The sequence below is a fragment of the Toxorhynchites rutilus genome, chromosome 2 (assembly GCF_029784135.1).
Source record: "Toxorhynchites rutilus septentrionalis strain SRP chromosome 2, ASM2978413v1, whole genome shotgun sequence".
In the NCBI taxonomy this organism is placed as follows: Eukaryota; Metazoa; Arthropoda; class Insecta; order Diptera; family Culicidae; genus Toxorhynchites; species Toxorhynchites rutilus.
The window spans coordinates 339713774-339734144 of NC_073745.1; the positions used below are offsets into that span (position 1 = coordinate 339713774).

General features: G+C 38.8%; 1 protein-coding gene across 1 annotated transcript in view; it reads right to left on the reverse strand.

Moving 5' to 3' along the window:
• Nucleotides 1-3959: 3959 nt before the first annotated feature.
• The window catches only part of LOC129771726 (division abnormally delayed protein), a 324766-nt gene continuing 308354 nt past the window's right edge, over nucleotides 3960-20371 (reverse strand). Inside the window, exons 6-8 of the mRNA XM_055775704.1 lie at nucleotides 13237-13450; nucleotides 6896-7031; nucleotides 3960-6834 (exon numbers count right to left, since the gene is read on the reverse strand). Coding sequence (XP_055631679.1) covers nucleotides 6656-6834; nucleotides 6896-7031; nucleotides 13237-13450 — 529 coding nt within the window. The 3' untranslated portion in view covers nucleotides 3960-6655. The remainder of the gene's footprint in view (nucleotides 6835-6895; nucleotides 7032-13236; nucleotides 13451-20371) is intronic.

Here is a 20371-nt window from a genome sequence, read left to right on the forward strand (position 1 = left end):
CTGTCGAAGATACACCCCGTACTGGTAGGCCAATCGTCGTGGAAACCGATAAAATCGTTGAAATCATCCAAGTAGACCGGCATGTGAGCACTCGCTCGATTGGCCAGGAACTGGGTATAGACCATAAGACCGTTTGAAACCATTTGCAGAAGATTGGATTCCAAAAAAAGCTGGATGTATGGGTGCCACACGAGTTGACGCAAAAAAAATCCTTTAGACCGAATCAACGCCTGCGATGCACTGCTGAAACGGAACGAACTCGACCCGTTTTTGAAGAAGAGTGTGACTGGTGATGAAAAGTGGATCACGTACGATAACCTAAAGCGAAAAAAGTCGTGGTCGAAGCGCGATGAGCCGGCCTAAACCATCGCCAAGCCCGGATTGACGGCCAGGAAGGTTTTGCTGTGTGTTTGGTGGGATTGGAAGGGAACCATCCACTATGAGCTGCTCAACTATGGCCAGACCCGGTTCTCTACTGTGAGCAGCTTGACCGTTTGAAGCAGGCGATTAACCAGAAGCGGTCAGAAATGATCAATAGGAATGGTGTTGTTTTCCATCAGGGCATCGCTCGGCCTCACACATCTTTGATGACCCGCCAGAAGCTACGGGAGCTCGGATGGGATGTCCTATTGCACCCACCGTATAGTCCGGACCTGGCTCCAAGTGATTATCATCTCTTCCGGTCCATGCAAAACGCTCTTGGTGATATTAAGTTGGCCTCAAAAGAGGCTTGCGAAAACTGGCTGTCTGTTTTTTTTGCAAATAAGGAGGGGGGATAATGAAGTTGCCTTCTAAATGGCAACAAGTTTGCGAGCAAAACGGCGCATATTTGACTTATATTGAATAATTTCAAGTAGGTTAAATAAAGCATCAAATTTCGATCAGAAATACGACATTTCTTTTTCCACAACCCTATAACATTGCAGATGGAAAAGCGTGCAGAAGCTTCAGCGGATATAGCATCAGATTTTTTATTTATATTAGGACATGGACTAACAACTATGAGCATGTATCAATAGAAATAGACTGCGTCAGATTTCGGACGGAAGTATTCTTCAAACGTTAATACAGAGGAACTTGAATCGGAGGTGAAAGTGTTCAAAACGCAGATGAAGAACCTGTTCCCTGGCCTGAACTCTTCGACGCCTTTAGGCATTGAACATTATTCTCAGATATTCTTTCGAAGTGGGTGCCTACATCGAGACGGCACTATGAATTTTCCTGGCGCTTCCAGTTACAGTGGCATCGTGCGAACGCAGTTTCAGCAAGCTTAAATTGATTAAGAATTACCTGCGTTCTAAAATGAACCAAGACCGACTCAATGGCTTGGCAATTCTTTCAACCGAGGGATCGAGTGCCTTTCTCAAGGCAAGAGGGCGGAGATGGTAGCGCTGGAGTAGAATAGAGTAGAGTTTTCAAAGGGCCTTTCTCAAGGCTAGAGACGAATGAACTGCAAAAGTTTAAAGTCTCTATAATACAATACCTTCCTTCCTTCCTTCCTTCATCTAATCGCCTGCGGCTGGTGAAAGCTTTTAGTGGCCGATACCACTTGAGTTCTCGTAAAACCATCTGCAACATAGGCAAAAGCATTATCTTCTCTAGAATTCGGTACGGCATCGAACTTTTCAGCCGTGCCTCTTGGATTCACTTGAATCACATAAAGCCTGTCTACCATAGTGTGACGTGCATCAGGAGCTCTTCAGACCAGCCCAATAAACGCTCTGCTTGTGGAGACTGGCGTAGTTCCTTTCGTACTCTTCCTCACAAATATCCTAGCCACTATAGCCATCCGGACTTCCGAGAAATACCCGGATCTTCTATCCATTTACACCAGAGCCAATATTTGGCTGCAATATATTAGCCAAGTCACCCTCCCGACTATTGCCCCATTAAGCAGAGTTGGTCAACGCCCATGGCACGCACATCCGCCAAAGATAGACTGGTCAATCAAAAATGTTGTTAGGGCTGGGGAAGCCAGCAGCATTGTTACGACCTGTTTTAATAACCACCTCCATAATAAGTATCACACCCACCACAGAATCTTCACAGATGGGTCTTTTGATGGCAACCTAACAGGGTTTGGAGTTTTTGCTAATAACACGGAGCTAAAATTCCAACTACCTTCCATATGTTCGATATACTCCGCCGAAATTGCCGCTCTCCTTGTCGCGACATCACTCTGTGATAACGACAGTAAAGTGGTGATTTTCTGATTCCTATAGTGCATTACGGGCACTACAAAGTGGCAATAGTAAACACCCTTGGATACAAAGCATTGAGAAAAAAGAAACAGGGAAGGACATCACTTTCTGCTGGGTCCCAGGGCACTGCGGAATCCAGGGTAATGAACAGGCTGATCGTCTCGCCAAGGAAGGTAGGCTCTCCGAACTATGGACCACCTCCCCCCCAGCAACAGACACCATCAGATGGGTCCGTCAAACCCTCAGATTGAGCTGAGAGAACAGTTGGTATTTTTCCCGTGACCTATTCTTAAGAAGGATTAAGAATACTACCCTTCCCTGGAAGGATAGTATTCTCCGATCTACTCAAGTATATCTGACACGTTTACGTATCAGGCATACATTTTTAACACACAAATTTATCATGCTTAGATTGGAACCAACACTATGTGAGTCGTGCAATGTAAGACTCACGGTGGAACACATATTAATCATATGCCCTAAATTTAATGCTTCAAGAATAAAGTTTCAGGTTGCAGACACCATAAGGACAGCACTAGCGGACGACGTCGTTGAGGAAAACAGGACCATCGATTTCCTAAAGGATACAGGTTTATTTGACCAGATCTAATGTTTAATTACTACATTTACCTATACTGATAAAATTTGGTTTGTCTTCTCTTCTACTTTCAGCAAAAGATGAGCAGGTTTTTACGCCCTTTTTAGAAGCGAGCTCCTCAAGCACACTAAAAGGGGCTTTTTCCCTGCTCCAATTGTTTGGTTGTGTTTTTGGCCCCAGAGCCGTGTAGGGTGCGGCGGTACGACATACGTCCATGGCGGTGACTAGGTCGAGCGAGAATGATGAATTTTGCAGTAGTTTTTTCTGTTAAATTTCCCGCCCTCAAGGGCAAGAGACGAATGAACTCTCAAAGTTTTAAGTTTCAATATAAAATATTTCAAATATATGTTTCAAAGTCTTTAATTCAATACCTTCCTTCCTTCATCTAATGCACGCAAGGCAAAGATTTGACTAGAGAATAAGCGAAGTTGGTAATTGTATTTCTAGCCTTCTAAATACGAATCATCTGCCCAGAGTAGACATTGGTAAGAGTGAGTAGTTTTCTTAAGATATCACAATCTCGAAAAAGAAACAAAAAAGGGTTATTTTCTTCCGATGCCATTTTCATAGTTTGCCGGGGGAGTTGTCACTTCACTACGCCGCTGCTCGCAGCCTTCAACGCGGTTAGTTCCAAAGATTCCATGAACAGTGAAAAAACGCTAGTATTGGTGCGTCAATTAATGATATAAGAGATTTATATAAATGATTCTTAGTTGGTTATATAAAAATGCTTCATGATCATGTGATCATTAGGAAACGCTTGTTTCGTATTTTCTAGTTGTGTATTATCTTTGCGTAGTTTGAGTTCTTTCAATTGCAGTACAAGTTGGTTGTTCTTTGTTCTTAAGATGCTTTAAACTTTGAAGTTCATTCGCCTTTAAAAACAAGTTTCTGAACAAGAAAGAAATATGGAATCTTATTGTAGTCCAATACATTTGTCATATATTATTATTATGCCTATAATGCCTATTCCCGTTTAGAAATCTGTGATTAACCATGAAAAAAATGAACAAATTGTTAGCTTTCACCTAATTATGGGAAAATTTTTAATTTGACTACGACTAGATGATCTGTTGGAGTGTCATCAATTACTGCTGGAATGTCATCACCTAGAAATTTATCGCAGCTCGGGCGATGTTCAGTACAATAAACGCTAAGAGTTTGATTATACCGAAAAATACTGGTAATTATTTTGAATAATATATTTATTATTTCTTTTCGTTACGCACATTTTTACATAGGTTCATTCAAATCTACCTATTTTACGCATCAACATAAGCAAAAAACAACTCTTTTTCTTAAATTTGTTGTTACAGAAATGATTTCTTGTTTTCTTTTTTTTCCTAGTCACTATTATACAACGTCCTATAAGTGATCTTCACTGTTGTTTTTTTTTGTTTAAATATATTCTTCCTGTTTTCTGCTGTATTTATTTTATAAATACGATTTTCGTACTATTAGTATTCCTTCATGCTGCCATTAAAGTGTAGGTAAAACAATTCAACGTCGGGAAACGAATTACGGGTTACACGAGTTTTTTTCTTGTGATACACGATCTTGAACGGTTTCAGTACTTGCCCCGGCATCTTCCTCCTTTGCGCGAAAGACTGCCTCTCACACAGTGGTCAAATCTAGACGAAAATTTGGAAATTCAACACCTAACCCTAAAAATTATCACTGGAGCCGAATGCAACAGACCCACTCTCTATAATTGGCACCCAACGATCGCAAAAAGGGAAGAAGCTCCAAGCCGTTCGGGCATGCACCTTTCAACGCGTTCTCTTCGTATCCGATGAACAAAACAATTCGTTTATCTTTTCGTCTAAACAACAGTTGGATAACAATAAATTATTCTTTCTCTTTTCTCGCTCCCGAGATTTGCTCAGAGGGAATTGTTATTAACTTTTTTTTTGTTCAACCTTTCCTTGATTCCACGCTCCCAGCATACACCCTAATAACTGTTTCTCTTTCCTTAGCTCAATCACAGATAGTTCAAACACAATTATTTAGTTGTTTTTTTTCTCTCGCATCATTTCATGTTTTGTTTGCTTATTTGCTTGTTTGTTTGAATCCCACGTAAGGTTGATTCCGTTCCGATTCCGTCCGGTTTCGATTTATCTACTATTGAACTGAAGCACATAAACCATCGTGTGAAACATTCTTATCGACTAAACAGCGGGGAGAGTTTAATTTGTAACTAAGTCTAGACTCTTTACTGGACCCTGGACCCCTGTGCCGGGGGGAACGGTCCGTATCTATGTGTTATAATTTCCACGGTAGTGGTATAGGTCACGACTAGACCCGCTGCGTCAGCTGCCCTGTTCATACACAACTTCGTTCGGGGGTGGACTCCGCATAGGGCCCTGAAGCTGCTGCGTTGATTTGGAAATTTGGTGGATAATTTATAAACATTCGCTTGTTGAGGGAGTTTTGAGCTTGTTATTTTTGTTTCTCTCCTACGTTGTTTTTTCATGTTACGGTATGTCACTTGTACGGTCTTTTCATTTACAATAATTTGGTTTCATTCTTCCGACAAAATTTTTGTTTTTACGCTGCCGTGTAGTTGCCTTTGAAAGTAGTTTTTATATACAAAATTGATTCGTTTTTGGTAAGTAGAAATAGTCGAGTAGATTTGAACGAAAGAATATCTTCGGTACTTTGACTCGTTTAATAAGTGGAAGAAAACCCTAATACTTTTTAATCGTCGACAACTGTGTCTGATGGTAGTTTTGAAACAACATTCCTAACTTTTTTGCTTCCCCACAAATCTTCCCGCGCATTGTTCTGTTAACTAGCCTTAAATTTTCGATTTATCCCATTAACACTGTTAATTATTTACACATGACTCCACACTCTAGCATTGGAAAATTAAACTGTTTTCTATTATCAATTAAAAAAGTTCTAGCTACGGTATTGTTTACGTTGCTGTTGAGAAGAGGATACCTGCTCTAAGTAACTATATTGATTTTTCTTCAAGGTTAGTAAACTATATTTTTTCGCACTTGACACATGGTTTGCACTTTATTTCAGGGGCACAATGCGAAGAAAACATCTGAATGGAGTGCATCCTTTGTGCGCTATGCTACTGTCAAGCTTTCGTTTCAATATTGTTTCATCTACCTCCTCTCTGCCCTTATCGTACCTAACTAAATGTAGTATCTTTTATTAAATATGGCGACTTGGTTCTGAATGCGATACTTGTTCGTAAATCTAAAGAGCTGATAATAAAATGTAAAAAATATATAACTCGGTTTAGTCCTTTCACAAAACGGTAGATGAGATTTTAGTCGTTTTTTGCGTGGTAAAATTTATACGCTTCCATACATTACCTCACAGAAGGGGATAAAAAGCTAGGAAATCGAAAACTTAGATTGCTTCAGTATACTTTTTTAGTTTGAATAATTCCAGTAAAACATGAAACTGGTAGGGTTAAACAAAATGAAATCATTCAGGAAGTTATGGCTTCTAATGCTAGTCAATACACGCACACGATTGCGGAACAACATATTTCGGTCGAACCGAACGTCGCGCGGATAGACCGGCCAGCTCAGGCCATCCAACGAGGCGGCTTTTGTCTGTTTTTGTCCCTTTTGGTTCGGCCAAATGTACAATTGCTTTACATTGCTATGAATAGATTGATTGTATATCCTAGGTATTACTAATAATTTTACAGTTCTACGATTTGACTTTTACGAGTTCCCACATGCACTACTAAACAAACTCGCGCTGCAGCTGAAGGCTTGTGCGTGTGGTCTCTCCTCCATCGCGGATCCTATGAATGAAGTAGCAGCAATGATGAGAAGAAAGAAAAATACGTTGAAACGCTTCGCTTCCGTTCCGCTTTCCCGGCTTTGGATTAATGTCTGCTGTTGCTGCTGCTGCTGCTGCCGCTCAACAACACTGCCAACAGGATCGCTACAAACGTCATTACGTTGGAAGCGGAGATTCGATTGGAGTGGCCAGCACCAGCCGGCGGCGTGAAATTGCTTCCGGTTTGGACGTTTATGATCTCGAAACCCTGGCGAGATCCTGGACCTGCGTAATGAGAGATATTTTGTATTCTTAAGTTGCCTTTCTGAAAAATGGTGTTTCTTACCTTCACCCGAACCGGAACCATTTTCCCCGTATTCTTCTTCCTCGGTAGAATCGTAGTCCCGATAGTGGTCACCCGAGCCTTCCGCCATGTCGGATAGCATCTTGTCGGAGTCACTTCTGAAAGCGTTGCTGGAAACCTGAATCAGATAAAAATAAACCAATTTCATGAGCTCATGCATCAATGTTCTAGAAGAAAATGTGTAACGCTATCTTAATAATATCTGAATATTAACATTAGTTATAGTATAAATTTCAGGGTGGCCACTAAATTTCAGTTTTTGAATTCCCGCATTATTCCCGTATGATCTCAATAAATTCCCGACTCTCAAAAATGAAAATTTAATAATATTGTGTCGTTAGTTGAAAATTGATTTTTGAAATTCGAATTGCAAAAATATTTTTACTTTATTGTTTCCAAGGCCCGCATGTGACAAACAATTGGACGGCATGTGTCTCAGCAACAGATTTCGGGTTGGATGTAGGGTTCAGAAGATACAGACGGAATTGTTTCTGGAATATATGCACCTGGGACCTGAAGCGCTTTAAAATGTATCAGATCCACCCCACCTCTACTTACTCAGAATTTCATTATGTCAGCTATTCTGACCAGAACCTCATTGATCACATTCAAACATATTTCGAGCATGTTCCTGATACCTTCTATGATCAGTTCCTGAGTTGAACCAAAAATCCATAATGCGACTCTTCTATGCAATCAGAATTTTACATTGAATTCGATGTAAATCAAATTGAGGGGGTTTTCTAGTGTAGAGACACGTAAAAATAAAACAAAGAATATTTTTACTTTCCATTATATCATTATTTGTTCATCTATCTTTTAACAATAAAACAAAAATTGAACGGACAAAAAATATTCATAACTAAAAAAGTTACAAGCTGATGAAGTGAGGGAGTTAAAAAAAAAGTTGTGCCCATGGCGTACACGATTCCAGCCAGCCCTTCTGGTTATCTGAAACAAAAAAATCGAACAGATTTTGAGTCACTAAAGATGCCGTTATCGCATGAACCTCGGACAAGTCAAAAACATCTTTTTTGACAAAATGGCAGTCGTTTGAAAAACAAAATGCGATTTTAAACCATTTTTCTTACGTTTCCCGATTTAAAAAAAAAGCAATATTTAAAAAGTATCATTTTTTTTAGAGGTTCATACGATAGAGAGAAGCATGCAAATTGTATTTATATAAATTTGACATGAATCGGTTCAGTAGAACTTGAGATATCGTGTACGCCAGTTTGGAAAAACGAATTTCGAGAAAAACGCGTTTGAAGTTCATTGTTGTGGCCGTACCAGGTTAGATACCGCTTCACTAATATGGCTCTAACTCGGTAGATAACAGGATTTTCGATAAGTCTTTTCTAGAGTATATTCTTAAATGCCTAAACTACAGAAATATGAAGGAAAGAAAAAATGATTTTGTTCAAATGTCTAGACTAGAATACTGCATCAAGTCAATTAGGTCAAAAAAGTTAGTTTTCGAACTTTTTGTTGAATAGCTATCGTTAATTAGAGTGAAACACCATTCTGATTACGTAGAAATGTTCTCTAATGATGAACACTCGTAAGCAGAGATGCCATTCTTCCTGATTTTTCAGGATTTCCCAGACTTTTTAGCACGCTCCCTGATACCCTGACGAACATTCATTTATCCTGATTTTTCTGAAATGATCCTGATTTTCCCTGTGTTTTGTACTTTTTACATTATTCCTAATAAATATAGTGGTTTCCATGCTAAAATTTTCTGTCATGGTAGTTGTCCGGTTCGCACAGTTGTCCGGTTCGAATCTTACATTAAGTTAAACTTTGTACTTAACTTTTTTTTATCTCTACCCTCAATTGTTCCGTGGCTTCCCAAAACAGTGCTAGAAAATTTCATGAAACCAGATTGTCTGACGAATTTATGAAATCACAATGAGATTAAGTTTGAGGAACAACATTACTTTATTGAGGATAATGTGTATGTAGATGTATCCCCAGAGTTAATAATGTAAGAATACGTTTCAGAGTGTAAAATAAGTCCAGAGAAAATTTTTGAATCCACAGTCAATATGGAAAGATTTTATATGTAATTTGTTCGTCTGATTCAAAGTAGAATAAACTTTAATGATGGGACTATGGTAGATATATCTAAATATCATAAAATTCCACTGCTCATATGCTTTCCTCATTTGTTGAGTAAAGATTTATTCCAAAGCATGGATGATGAATTCAGTGAAAATTTGAATATTGATTTCTCTGCAATTGACTGTAATGATGCAGTAGGTCTTTCGAAAAAAAATATAAACGATCAAAAAGTCAGGCGAAACACTAGCATTTACGACTATGCGAGGATTTATACCATGCTTATTATTTTTTTACATATCCGGTCTTCGCCCGAAGGAAGATAAACTCTGTTTCTGGTAGGCTTTGGAATGGATTCTGTATTCTGTATTATGATTCTGTATTACCAAGCAACCTATTTCTCACATGTATGGCTCGCAGCAGTTTTTGATGAAAAAGCAAACATGTTCCGGGAGGATAAAATATTTAAGTTGTGTGAAAGATGGCGAAAGATTATGAAACAGAACCATGGATATAAAATTAAATTATAATGCTTTGATTGAAACTGCTGTTTTTGTTTCCTCAAAGATTACATTAACTTTTCGGACAACCCAATATGAGCTATCTTGATTTATCCTGATTTATATTTTCATTCTTCCTGATTTTTCTAAATTATAGTTGGCAACCCTGCTCGTAAGTGTTCAAGGAATTGTTGAATAATATTAATTTATCACTGAACTGCGATTCAATGAAAGTTTACCAATCTCACCCCTTAGAGGGGGTGACAATGAGTCAAATTAGTGAATATTACTTTCTATTAAGAATTGTGTTTAGAAATCAATTTCTCAATAAATTCAAGATAATTTAACAACATGTAAGTATCTTGAATGCTGTTTGAGTTACGAAAATAGTGTCAATCCACCTAGAAGTGCGATGGAAATGTTTATATACAGCCATTCCATGTCAAACCGATATAGTGGTTCTCGGATTTTCGTGAAAAGTGGTAGTTTTGTTCTTTGTAGCAATACATTCGACCCGTATTTTTTATCATTAGGGTGATCATTCCCATTTTAGGGTTGCCAAAAAAAAAAGAATTTCCCATATTTTTTTAAATTACCTTTTTTTTAAACTCATATTTTTGAAGTACTGTACCGATTTAGATGATCGAAATATTCAGTAAAAAGTTTACATTGTCTCGGGACCAAGGGCGCTGTATTTTTTATATTTTTTCTTGAATGCTAAGATTTTGTAAGATAACATTTCCAAAATTCAGATATGCGTTACTTTTTGTTATTGAGTTATCTTCTTCTTCAATGGCACTAACGTTCCTAGAGGAACTTCGCCGTCTCAACGTAGTATTACTTGCGTCATTTTTATTAGTACTTAGTTGAGATTTCTATGCCAAATAACACGCCTTGAATGCATTCTGAGTGGCAAGCTCTAGAATACGCGTGATCACAGTGCAAGTCGGAGGAAATTTCTTTGACGAAAAATTCCCCCGACCAGAACGGGAATTGAACCCGAACCCCCGGCATGTTAGTTATGACGCTAACCACTCGGCCACGGGAGTTATGATTTTTCTAAAATAACCGATGGTCTGAAAATAATTTTTCCCTTTTTTTTTTTTTCCAAAAATGACTTTTTTGAAATTCATAACTTTTAAACTACTAAATTACTTTTAAAGAAATAAATTCGCATATGTTCTACAATTACATATTGACAAGCATTTGATGTTTGCGCTAACGAAATTGATCTTCGTTCGAAAGTGGAAATGAATTTTAATGTAATAAAAGACGGGTGGGTAATGTCGGGGACATAACCGGAGTGACGTAGGACTATACAATGTGTTATAATTTGAAGCCACTTTTAATTCGGAAACCATGCATGGGTTTGTGAAAACTGAATGATCAATTTAAAAGACCCCAACCACCAATAAGTTCAAGAACAAGCATAAACAAAATAAATCAGTTTATATCATATGTCATATTATGTCACTTTAGAATGAATTGGTATCGTGAAAATTTTTTCATAAATCTTCTTTGGCCCTGAAAAGCGCCGTGTTTTACGGTGGCTGGTTTTGCCACCAAAGCAGTCTGTATAAACAAACTTTTTCCTTCTTCTACCTGCTGCCGTTTTGCGATTGCGTTTGTCACACGCTGAAACTAGTTGTTGCCACCGAACCGAATGTGCTCTGTTCTGTAGGCGGGTTTTCTTATTGTCGTGACCAGCTTTGCAAGCCAACTCGAGCACTCCGGCGGCCGAAATTCTATAACCGCTATTAGGTACACTGGTGCTCCGGCACCAATCCGTTGATGCGATGTGAAACGATGCCATACAACCACACTGATTTACGGTTTGAAAGAGAATGATATATTTTTCAGCGGATCCACGCATTTTGTACTCTAGCGGTACACACTCACAGGATAGAGACAAATCGGCAGACTCAGCCAAAGGGGCGAGTCAAACGAGACGAACAAATGAGCGTTAAAGGCAGCGATGGCAAAAAAATACATTCATTACGATTTGTTCGCTCGTTGGATTCATATGCAGGCTAAGAAGGGTCCTTTTCAGGATCACAAAATTATCTTCAATCTAAAGAGTTCATTGTTTTGTTATCACTCGATATCCCCATCTTGTTCGGCTAAACCTTTCTGTTTAGCGATTGCATTTGCCACTCGCCACAGCTTTCACAGTTGGAAAATCGCATTACCACCACTCAGTATCGGATTGGAGGTAATTGAACATTTGCGATGACAGTGGTACAGTGTCGACTTTCAATGTGGGGTCATAATTTGGACCCCGAACTTTATGTTTACAAAAATGTCCAACTAAATATGTCGCATTACAGGTCCGTCCAATTAGCTAAATGTCGAGATAAGTGTAAATTACTGTATTTTCAATCTAGAAGCAATTTAAGAATTGGCGACAATCAATAAGCTCAGAACAACTGTTAATTCACATACTCATCATATCCTGGCAAACAAATTATGAAAAAATCAATTTGTGTTTTATTATTATTTTGGATAATGTTTTAGAAAGCATTGAACTGTATTTCCTAAACTCTTTTTTGGAAGGTTTAATGGCCCTGAAAAGCGCCTCGTTTTATGGAATGGTTCCAATTTAGAAAACTTTGTACTCGTGGTTTAAAAAAAAACCATTTCGAACGCCCTCGATGCCGCCTTGTTCTGGATTTGCCACCAAAGCAGATTGTATAAAGAACAAACTTTTTTCTTCTGCTACCAGCTGCCGTTTTGCGATTGCGTTTACCACTCGCCACTCGCTGCAACTGCCTGTTGTCTTGATGTCCACCGAACCGAATGTGTTCTGTATCCTCCAACAACAAACAAATTCAATAGTTCTCTTACAGCTCTGTCTTCTTCGTGTCGTGTGGAAAATGATTTTGAGAATTTTTTTCATTACAGCTGATGAAGGATGAAACGGTGCGTGCAGTGATGTAGTGCCCCCACAGTACTCGTTTTCCATACAGGTCAAACATTTTTGTTTTGTGTTTAAGCAATGAAAACGCAAAATGTCGCTAAAACGCTACAATGAAGAGAGCAAGAGAAAAGTCACCATATTATCAAAGTGTCAACGTTGTGGTATAAATTTGGTAAGCATCGTTGCTGAGATAGAAAGGGGGTAGGTTCAGGACCACCATTTTAATTAGTACCATTATAGGATGGAACCTTCGGAAGGGGAATGGGACATCTCAGAGGAAAGTGAGAAGTATTCAGGATAATAACTTAAAAAATAATATATATCTTGCTACAATACGGAGAAATTCATATTTTATACATTTCATTGATTTTTTGACGCTTTGTAGAGATTGTTTTTTTTCGCACAGAGCGTGTTGTCACAAAATGCATTCCGATTTTTGCAAAGTTCTTGCGATTTTTTTTTAAAACTGAATGTACAAAAATCTACGTTCATCTCTTGTTGACAAATCATAGAACAAAGTTCATTTGTATGTTTTGAAACGGAACTGAAAATACAACAATCATGTTGAACAGGCGGAAACCGCAAGAAGTCAGGTGTTGTCACGTCACAAACGTGTTGGACTGGTAACAAGTGAATTCAACTATTAAATGTTCTCCAACTGTTGATTCTTGTAGGAAATTTTCTCAATTTTATTTTTATTTTTTTTACTTTCTTCCGTGTGATTTATACTTGAAGAAAAATGGCGTTTTTAGTGAGTCAAAACGTTGTCGGGACACGCTGGAATGGGTCAACACTGAAAGCTAATGTTCATTCCAGGCCGATCTCTATCTCTATTGATCACTTACCGCTTTTGTTGCCACGTTCTTCAAGTTGATCAGCTTGTCGACCAGCATCTGTAACCGGCTGTCGCGTGGAAACTGTTCAGTGGTGCTGCCATATGGCACCTCTGGATTGTACTTCTGGGACGCGGTCGACACTACCTCGTGCGTGTAGTCACCGTAGTGTGTGCCGGTCCAGCAGTCCTCGTCGTTGGTACTGTAGTCTTCATCGTCACAGAGCCTGGAAGAAGAAATTAATCGAATTAGCACCGGGTGACTCTCTTACACCTTGAACTTCGTCTACAGAAGCGTGTTGAAAACTCCACTGAAATCAATCAAATAACTAAGCGCTCGCGCGTGTGATGTCCATCTAGCTCGCTTACAAGCCGAGGTGTGAGGATATGAGCTGAACGCTTTAGCGTTGAATGAGTGGCATTGATTGCAGCTTCGCATCATAATGGCACAAACTAATAGCAAACATTATCGTGTGAATAAATGGGGGGTACTGCTCGCGCTGATGTATGATCCCCGACGAAGAGGGAGTAGCATAGCATGTTCACATAACACATACTCACAGCAACGACATCCCGGCTGATAAAGATCGATCGAAGCGGGTGGTGAATGGTGGAACACACGATGGTGGCATTTATTCGAACCACCCGCGTCAATATGCATCTGGTGTGGAAAACAATCACTCGATTAAGAGACAGAAAATGTGCTCGAACGCCACACTCCCAGCTGCTGGCGTTGTTGCTGTAGCGATGGGGGTGGGGTGGGGGTGTTGGTTTTCGATGCTGTAAACACTGACCTTCATTGGGGCTGACGCGTGATGTGCATCAATTTACAACGATGGAGCTCGTTTGTTTGTCTAAATATACCCGTTGACGTCATTGGATAGACTGGGAATGGGAGTGAAATTTTGGATAGGAATGAAGGTTCGAATCTCGGGGCATGAGGCAATCGTATATCAATTTACATATACAGAGCGGTATCGAAACATTTACTGTATAGATTCCCTAACACGAGAAGAACTTAGGTGTCGTATGACGTATTTAATTTCATTAGAATTTACAAAAGCCTCAATAGAAACATAATTAAATGTATCGCGTAAGCTTGCAATTATCATTTCAAATCCATTGCCGAGAAATTAACCGAAAGAATCACAATAACAATAGGTTTTCAAATTCAGCGAATTCTAGCCATCATCATATTGCGGACCGCTCACGAGTTTTCTCGTGTTTCGTGTTCCATCTATTACGGATGGATCACGAAATAACCCGTATTTTCTACACTTGATGGTTGAATCCTTGGTCTGCCAAGAATCTAACAAGGCCTACCGATGGCTCGCCTTCGTCTCACCCACACAGAATGAAACGATCTCATTCGTGGAATCCGAACAAATGAAGCGTACAAGTTTGCCTCAAAACGTACGGTCCTTAATGTGTTAAATGCTTCAAACATATATTTTTATAGATACTATTTTCAGTAATCATTTGACCAGGTGGAATAAACTCATTATAGATAACAGTCTGATATGGTTAGGGCAGATCATTGGCACCAGTGGAAGCGACAGACCAGCATCCCTTGAGCCAGAAGATTCATAGCCTGAACTGCTGTTATACTAGGCGATTTGGTTTTCCATTTCGACGAAGCGATCATATAGTTTCGCGGCACAAAACCTTTGTCGCACTCCAGGATCTCGACGTTGCAGCATTCTCGCAGACTGACGTCTTCCGCTATAGTTGATTGATGCTCAGAACATGGAGGAACTGCTACTGACATTTCACTGTGCTGCTGTGGCGATCGCCAATAGTTTGAGATATCGTAGAAAGCCAAACGGCGGACTATTCCAACATTCCCGCAAAAGTCCTTCTGTACAAATGCAAGCAGCATCACAACTACCAAAGCTTCTGTACAAAGTGAACCATCATCGACGCAGTCGTAGCTGGATAAGCAGTGTACAATCAGCGGATCCCTCAGTATGGTCTACCCAACAAACAATCATCAGCTGCAATGTTGAACAGACGCAATTTAAGTCTAAAATCCATTCCACTATTGGAACATTGTCCAACACACAATAATCAAATGTCATAAACCTAGTCGGTTGAATAATATTTGAACAATAGCATAGAATGCTCAACCATTGATATTTAATCTCATTGCTAACAAAATCGACTGTTATGTGGAAACATTTCGAATCGATCGCAATCCACGATCCTTGGTCATTTTTGTGGTAGGCATTCAACTCTAAGCAGCACTCCCAATTGGCGAGGTTTTATAGAGTTCATCTTTCAGCTCCTTGCAGTGGTGTTTACAGTGTAGAGTGATCAGATGGTCAGAGGTCTAACGAGGAACACAAAAAACAAAACGTTAGATATAAGTTATGTGAAAATCAACCATAGTTTGGCGAGTCTCATTTACTCATGAAACTCTTAACATGTGTACTTGCAATTGAACCTGATTTGTATTATTTCTTTCTAAGTATCGTGACTCAGTTGTGGTTTTTCGGTGGTTTAAATTTTGTTTACGCCTGAGAATCTACAATTTTCTACAATTTTCTCCAAAATTCTAATCCATTTTTCATCGATTTTAGTGTTATCGTATGCAGTAAAATATGGACTATTTTCGAATGGCGATGGAAAAAAAAAACTACAAAACATAATTTAATTGAACAAATTTTCCTTCAACATTACACCTACAACAAAAATGATTCAAGGCTGTTGATTCGCAGCAGCAGCACTGTCAAGCAATTTGATGATTTTTTCTAACTACCAGCTCCACCCCACCCCAAAGGAGTTGGACATCCTGAGGCACTTTGTGTGATATAGCTGATCTGGTATTTACAACATCCTCTACCTGTCGCTTCGTAAGCCGGGAGATCGAAACAACCGACCAAACGGTGATGGAGAATACGGCCAAAATGGACATTTTTCTGCGGAAGCTTCAGACGAGACCGGCCGTATCTGAGAAATTTCTTTTCGTGTTCATAATGAAAGACGAGACGTACTTCATGCTAGAATTCAACGAATAACAAGGGACCGGGTACGTTCCCCAGGTAAACGATGACGTCGAATATATCATCCACATCAAGTTCTCGAAGAAGGTCCTTCTCTGACAGACGAGGAGGGAATGTCCAAGTCGCTCTTCTTTCGAGTCATATGATGAACGGGGAACGAGTACGAAGTGCTTGCCGAAAGTTGCGAACCTTAGAAATCGATTTGGCAATATTGTACTTAAATTGAACTTTTTTTTTATCCCATTTATTTATTTAATAGGCTCATTAGCATTTTAGCTGTAACAGAGCCGGGTTTTAATCGTGTACATGTACATATGTTTATGATTCTATAAATTATAAATTACACAGTAGTAAGTAGTAGCCATTTAGGCGTAAGGGTATTCTATCTGTTTTTCCATTGTCCAGCAGACCGGACAGCGGAGACAGTTGATATTGATTATTGTTGGGTTATTTATAGAACAGTAGCCCGATGTTTCTTGCAGAGCAGAGCAGTTGTATGGATGCAACGATCTTATTTCGACCGTGGATCGATCTTCCTCGCTGATGATGGTTGCGTGGATGTAGTTATTCTATAACAACACAAAGATGGTCAATTGAGGACCCTGAGTTTGAAACTCACGATCGATCGCTTGGTAAGCGAACGCGTAACCAAGTGGCTACGAAGAACCCCAAATTGAACTTAAAGCTAGTTAAAATTCTGAACTATTGTATAAGGTAAGGAATAATATAAAATGAAGTATGTACAATTAAAACAACTTAAGAACCTTTGCACTATGATGTAGGAGCCATTCCATTCTGAAGATTCCACGCCCACAGCGCGTGATGCAAGTTATAAGCGAAGATTCACCAGGGATAAAGAATATACTAAACGTAGGTTTTTCATTTAATTATAATCCTATTCATAAATGTATCAATTTGTGAACTTACGGAAAAAATTTAATACACGTTTCTACGGTATTCAAAAATTTGAACCTTTTCTTATCCCTGCCATCGTTGACCTTACGCCAACAGGTGATGTGGTCTTTATGCCGAACCTGGGATCGGCCCATCATGCCAAAAGATCACTAGAGAATGGATAATTGAACGGCTGGAGATAAACATTGCCGTGAAGACCTCCAACCTTGCTCTAAAGTCCACTGTCGGTGCGATGAAACCAGCTCAACGTATTAATCGTTGAATGCATTGGAAGCGCTCTTAAACATCCTGCCAAATCAAAGTTTTATTCTGAGGTTCATCCATTTAAGAAAATCAACATGATCAAATTGTAATATTGAAATATATTTATATCGCGTGACATTTTCGTTCTTTTCGCCAAATGCGGGACGTTATCTTACTCGGGACATTTTGTTGAAATGCGGAACTGTCCCGCGTAACGACGCCTGGTCAGTTTAGTTTACAGTTCTCTGTTCTGCAAACCGTAACCCATTGTCACCATCAACTGCCGAAAGTTTATTACTTTTGAATTGAAACTATAAAATCTAAATCTATAAGATCTACAACATTTTAGTCAAAGAAGGAAAAATAAAAAATTGTTTGAATTTCCATAAAAAATTCAGAAAAAAAATTATATTAATACCCCATATAATAACCAACGAGTTATCCATACATCGGAAGAAAGGCACTTTCATGTAGTTACTTAAGGGGGGACACCGGTCTTGGAAGTTGAAAAAGTCAAATTTTTCTTTTTAGCATTTTTGGAGGGCTTATGCCCTCAAAAATGTTGTTCCAAAAGGATTTTTCGGAATGTGATTTCGTTAGAAAGTTATGAAGTCACCACAAGGGATATAGTATTGCTGTACGAATTTTGAATCGTTTTACTCGAACCATGTTTTTTCACTTGTTTGTATCGATATTTTAGGATCCACCCGGCCGATTTGGCTGAAATTTTTTATCAGTATGTAAAAATGAATTACATAGCTACATAACATACATAGTTTTATGATATCTTATTTTTTAGATTTTTCATGAAAATAAATCGTTTTCAACAAAACTGGCTGCCTTTTTGGCAATTTTTCCAATTTTCAAAAACCCCTATGTAACGTATTGTCCTAAAGCTTCCAAATATCCATTGGGATTCGATCTGCGACACCCCGTTGCTTCAGAACCGATACCACCAGCAAGGAACCGATCTTCAGACAGCATCTACGCATCCAGCTGTCAATAGCGAAATAATTATTATTCGTGCATTAAAAAAAATGTAAAATGCACCTACAAATATACCTTAAACAATTACCGAAATACCCGAACACTTCACTTTATTTCTAACATTCGAAAAAAAATTACGAAAATTCATTATTTTTCGATGATCTCCCAGACAGGGGTCCCCCCTTAAAGGGTGTACTGTTTAAAATCCGCACACATGATGGGGAAAATTAATTGAAATTTTGCGTAGATATAGTTTAATGTGTATTTTTCACACTCTGTGAGTTGATTTCATCAGGTGCGCAAAATTTTTCAAAATGGCGACAAAAGTGCGTGCGCGAAAAAGTTGTGAACGAGAACTTCGAAAATAAGAATTTGTCGCATCGTGTCGTCGGAAAAAAGTTGGGAATCGCGAGTTCCACAGTGTCTGGTATCATGAAACGGTTCGAAGAACATCTGACTGTTGATCAGCAGCGAAGATCCGGAAAAAAGCCGTCAAGCCGAAAGCCGAAAACGATCACAAACGCATGGTTGCGGCCTTAAAATGGAAACTGCTAAAAAGTTACATGTGAGCAAGGCTTTCGCGCAGAATTCGAAATGAATACCAAGCTGGACTACGTAAGTTTGAAGTTAAGAAGTCCCCAAACTGTGACGACAAACAGAATACGGTCGCAAAAAGTCGTGCCCGAAAGTTGTACGACCAGAAGTTAAAGAAACCACACTTTTGCGTAATGGATGACGAGACATATGTGAAGGCGGACTTCAAACAGACCCTAGGAACCCTGTATGTGACTGCCAAGGATAAGTTGGATGTTCCCGAGAAACCTCCGGACACAGAAGATGTCGAAGTTCTTAATTTGGCAAGCGATTTGTACTTGCGGAAAGCGGAGTACAGCTTTCGTTACCGCAAACTCCGTGACTGCACAGGTGTATTTGGAAAAGTGTCATTCTCCCTTTCCTGAATGCTCACGACGGTCCGACGATCTTCTGGCCGGATTTGTCATCATGTCAGTACACGAAGGTTGTGATAGATGATGTCGATTTCGTGCCAAAAGTTGTGAACCCTCCAAACCGCGCCCAATAAAAAATACTGGGCCATTATGAAGAGGCACCTTCTCAAATTTTCGATGAAATAAAAAATATAACTTTCTTATCTTTATAGATAGAGGTCGATATGGTTCGACAATGTTTTAGCCTAAGTTATTTTGAGCAAATTTGTGAAACAAAAGTTTTTTTTTCTATCTCTTGAAATAACCGATATTCTTTTTTTCTAAGTTGCGTTAGGGTCACTATAAAAAAACGGTTATTTTGCTCTAACTTTTATACTTTTAGAACTTTCCAAGACAAACATTTTGCGGTGAATAACTTGTCAATATCCCAGCTCTATTAAAAGTTGTTGATATTTCTTCCCAAAAAATACGCTCTCTTCAATCGCTTGTCATTCTTTTTGGGGCAAACATAAACAATATTCGCTAACGGCATTTGAAAAAGCATACTTGACTCCACATAATATGGGATTTTTAAAACTATGTTATTTTTTGTATTTGAGTAAACTACAATTGCAATCGTGAGTTTTCGAGGTGAAAAAGCATCAATAAATTTAAGCAGGATTAAGATATTGACAAGTTCTGCATCGCAAAATATTTGTCTTGATAAGCTCTAAAAGTCGTTCCAAGACAATTTTGATGTTGGATTTGAAATATATAAGTTAGAGCAAAAAAAAAAAAAAAAAATCGTCGTTTCATGGTCACCCTAATGAAATTTAGAATAAAAAGCGCTATATCGGATATTTCATAATATAGAAGAAATTATCTTTGTACTTCAAAGCTGCTTAAAATAATTGAGGCTACAATATTGTCGAACTATATTTTCCTCTATCTATAAAGATAAGAAAGTTATATTTTTGATTTCATCGAAAATTTTGGTCAGCCTATTTTTGACAGCATAAAAATGACCGCCCTATCATATGCAACAACTCAAGTATATTCTTTCAAATGCCGTCAA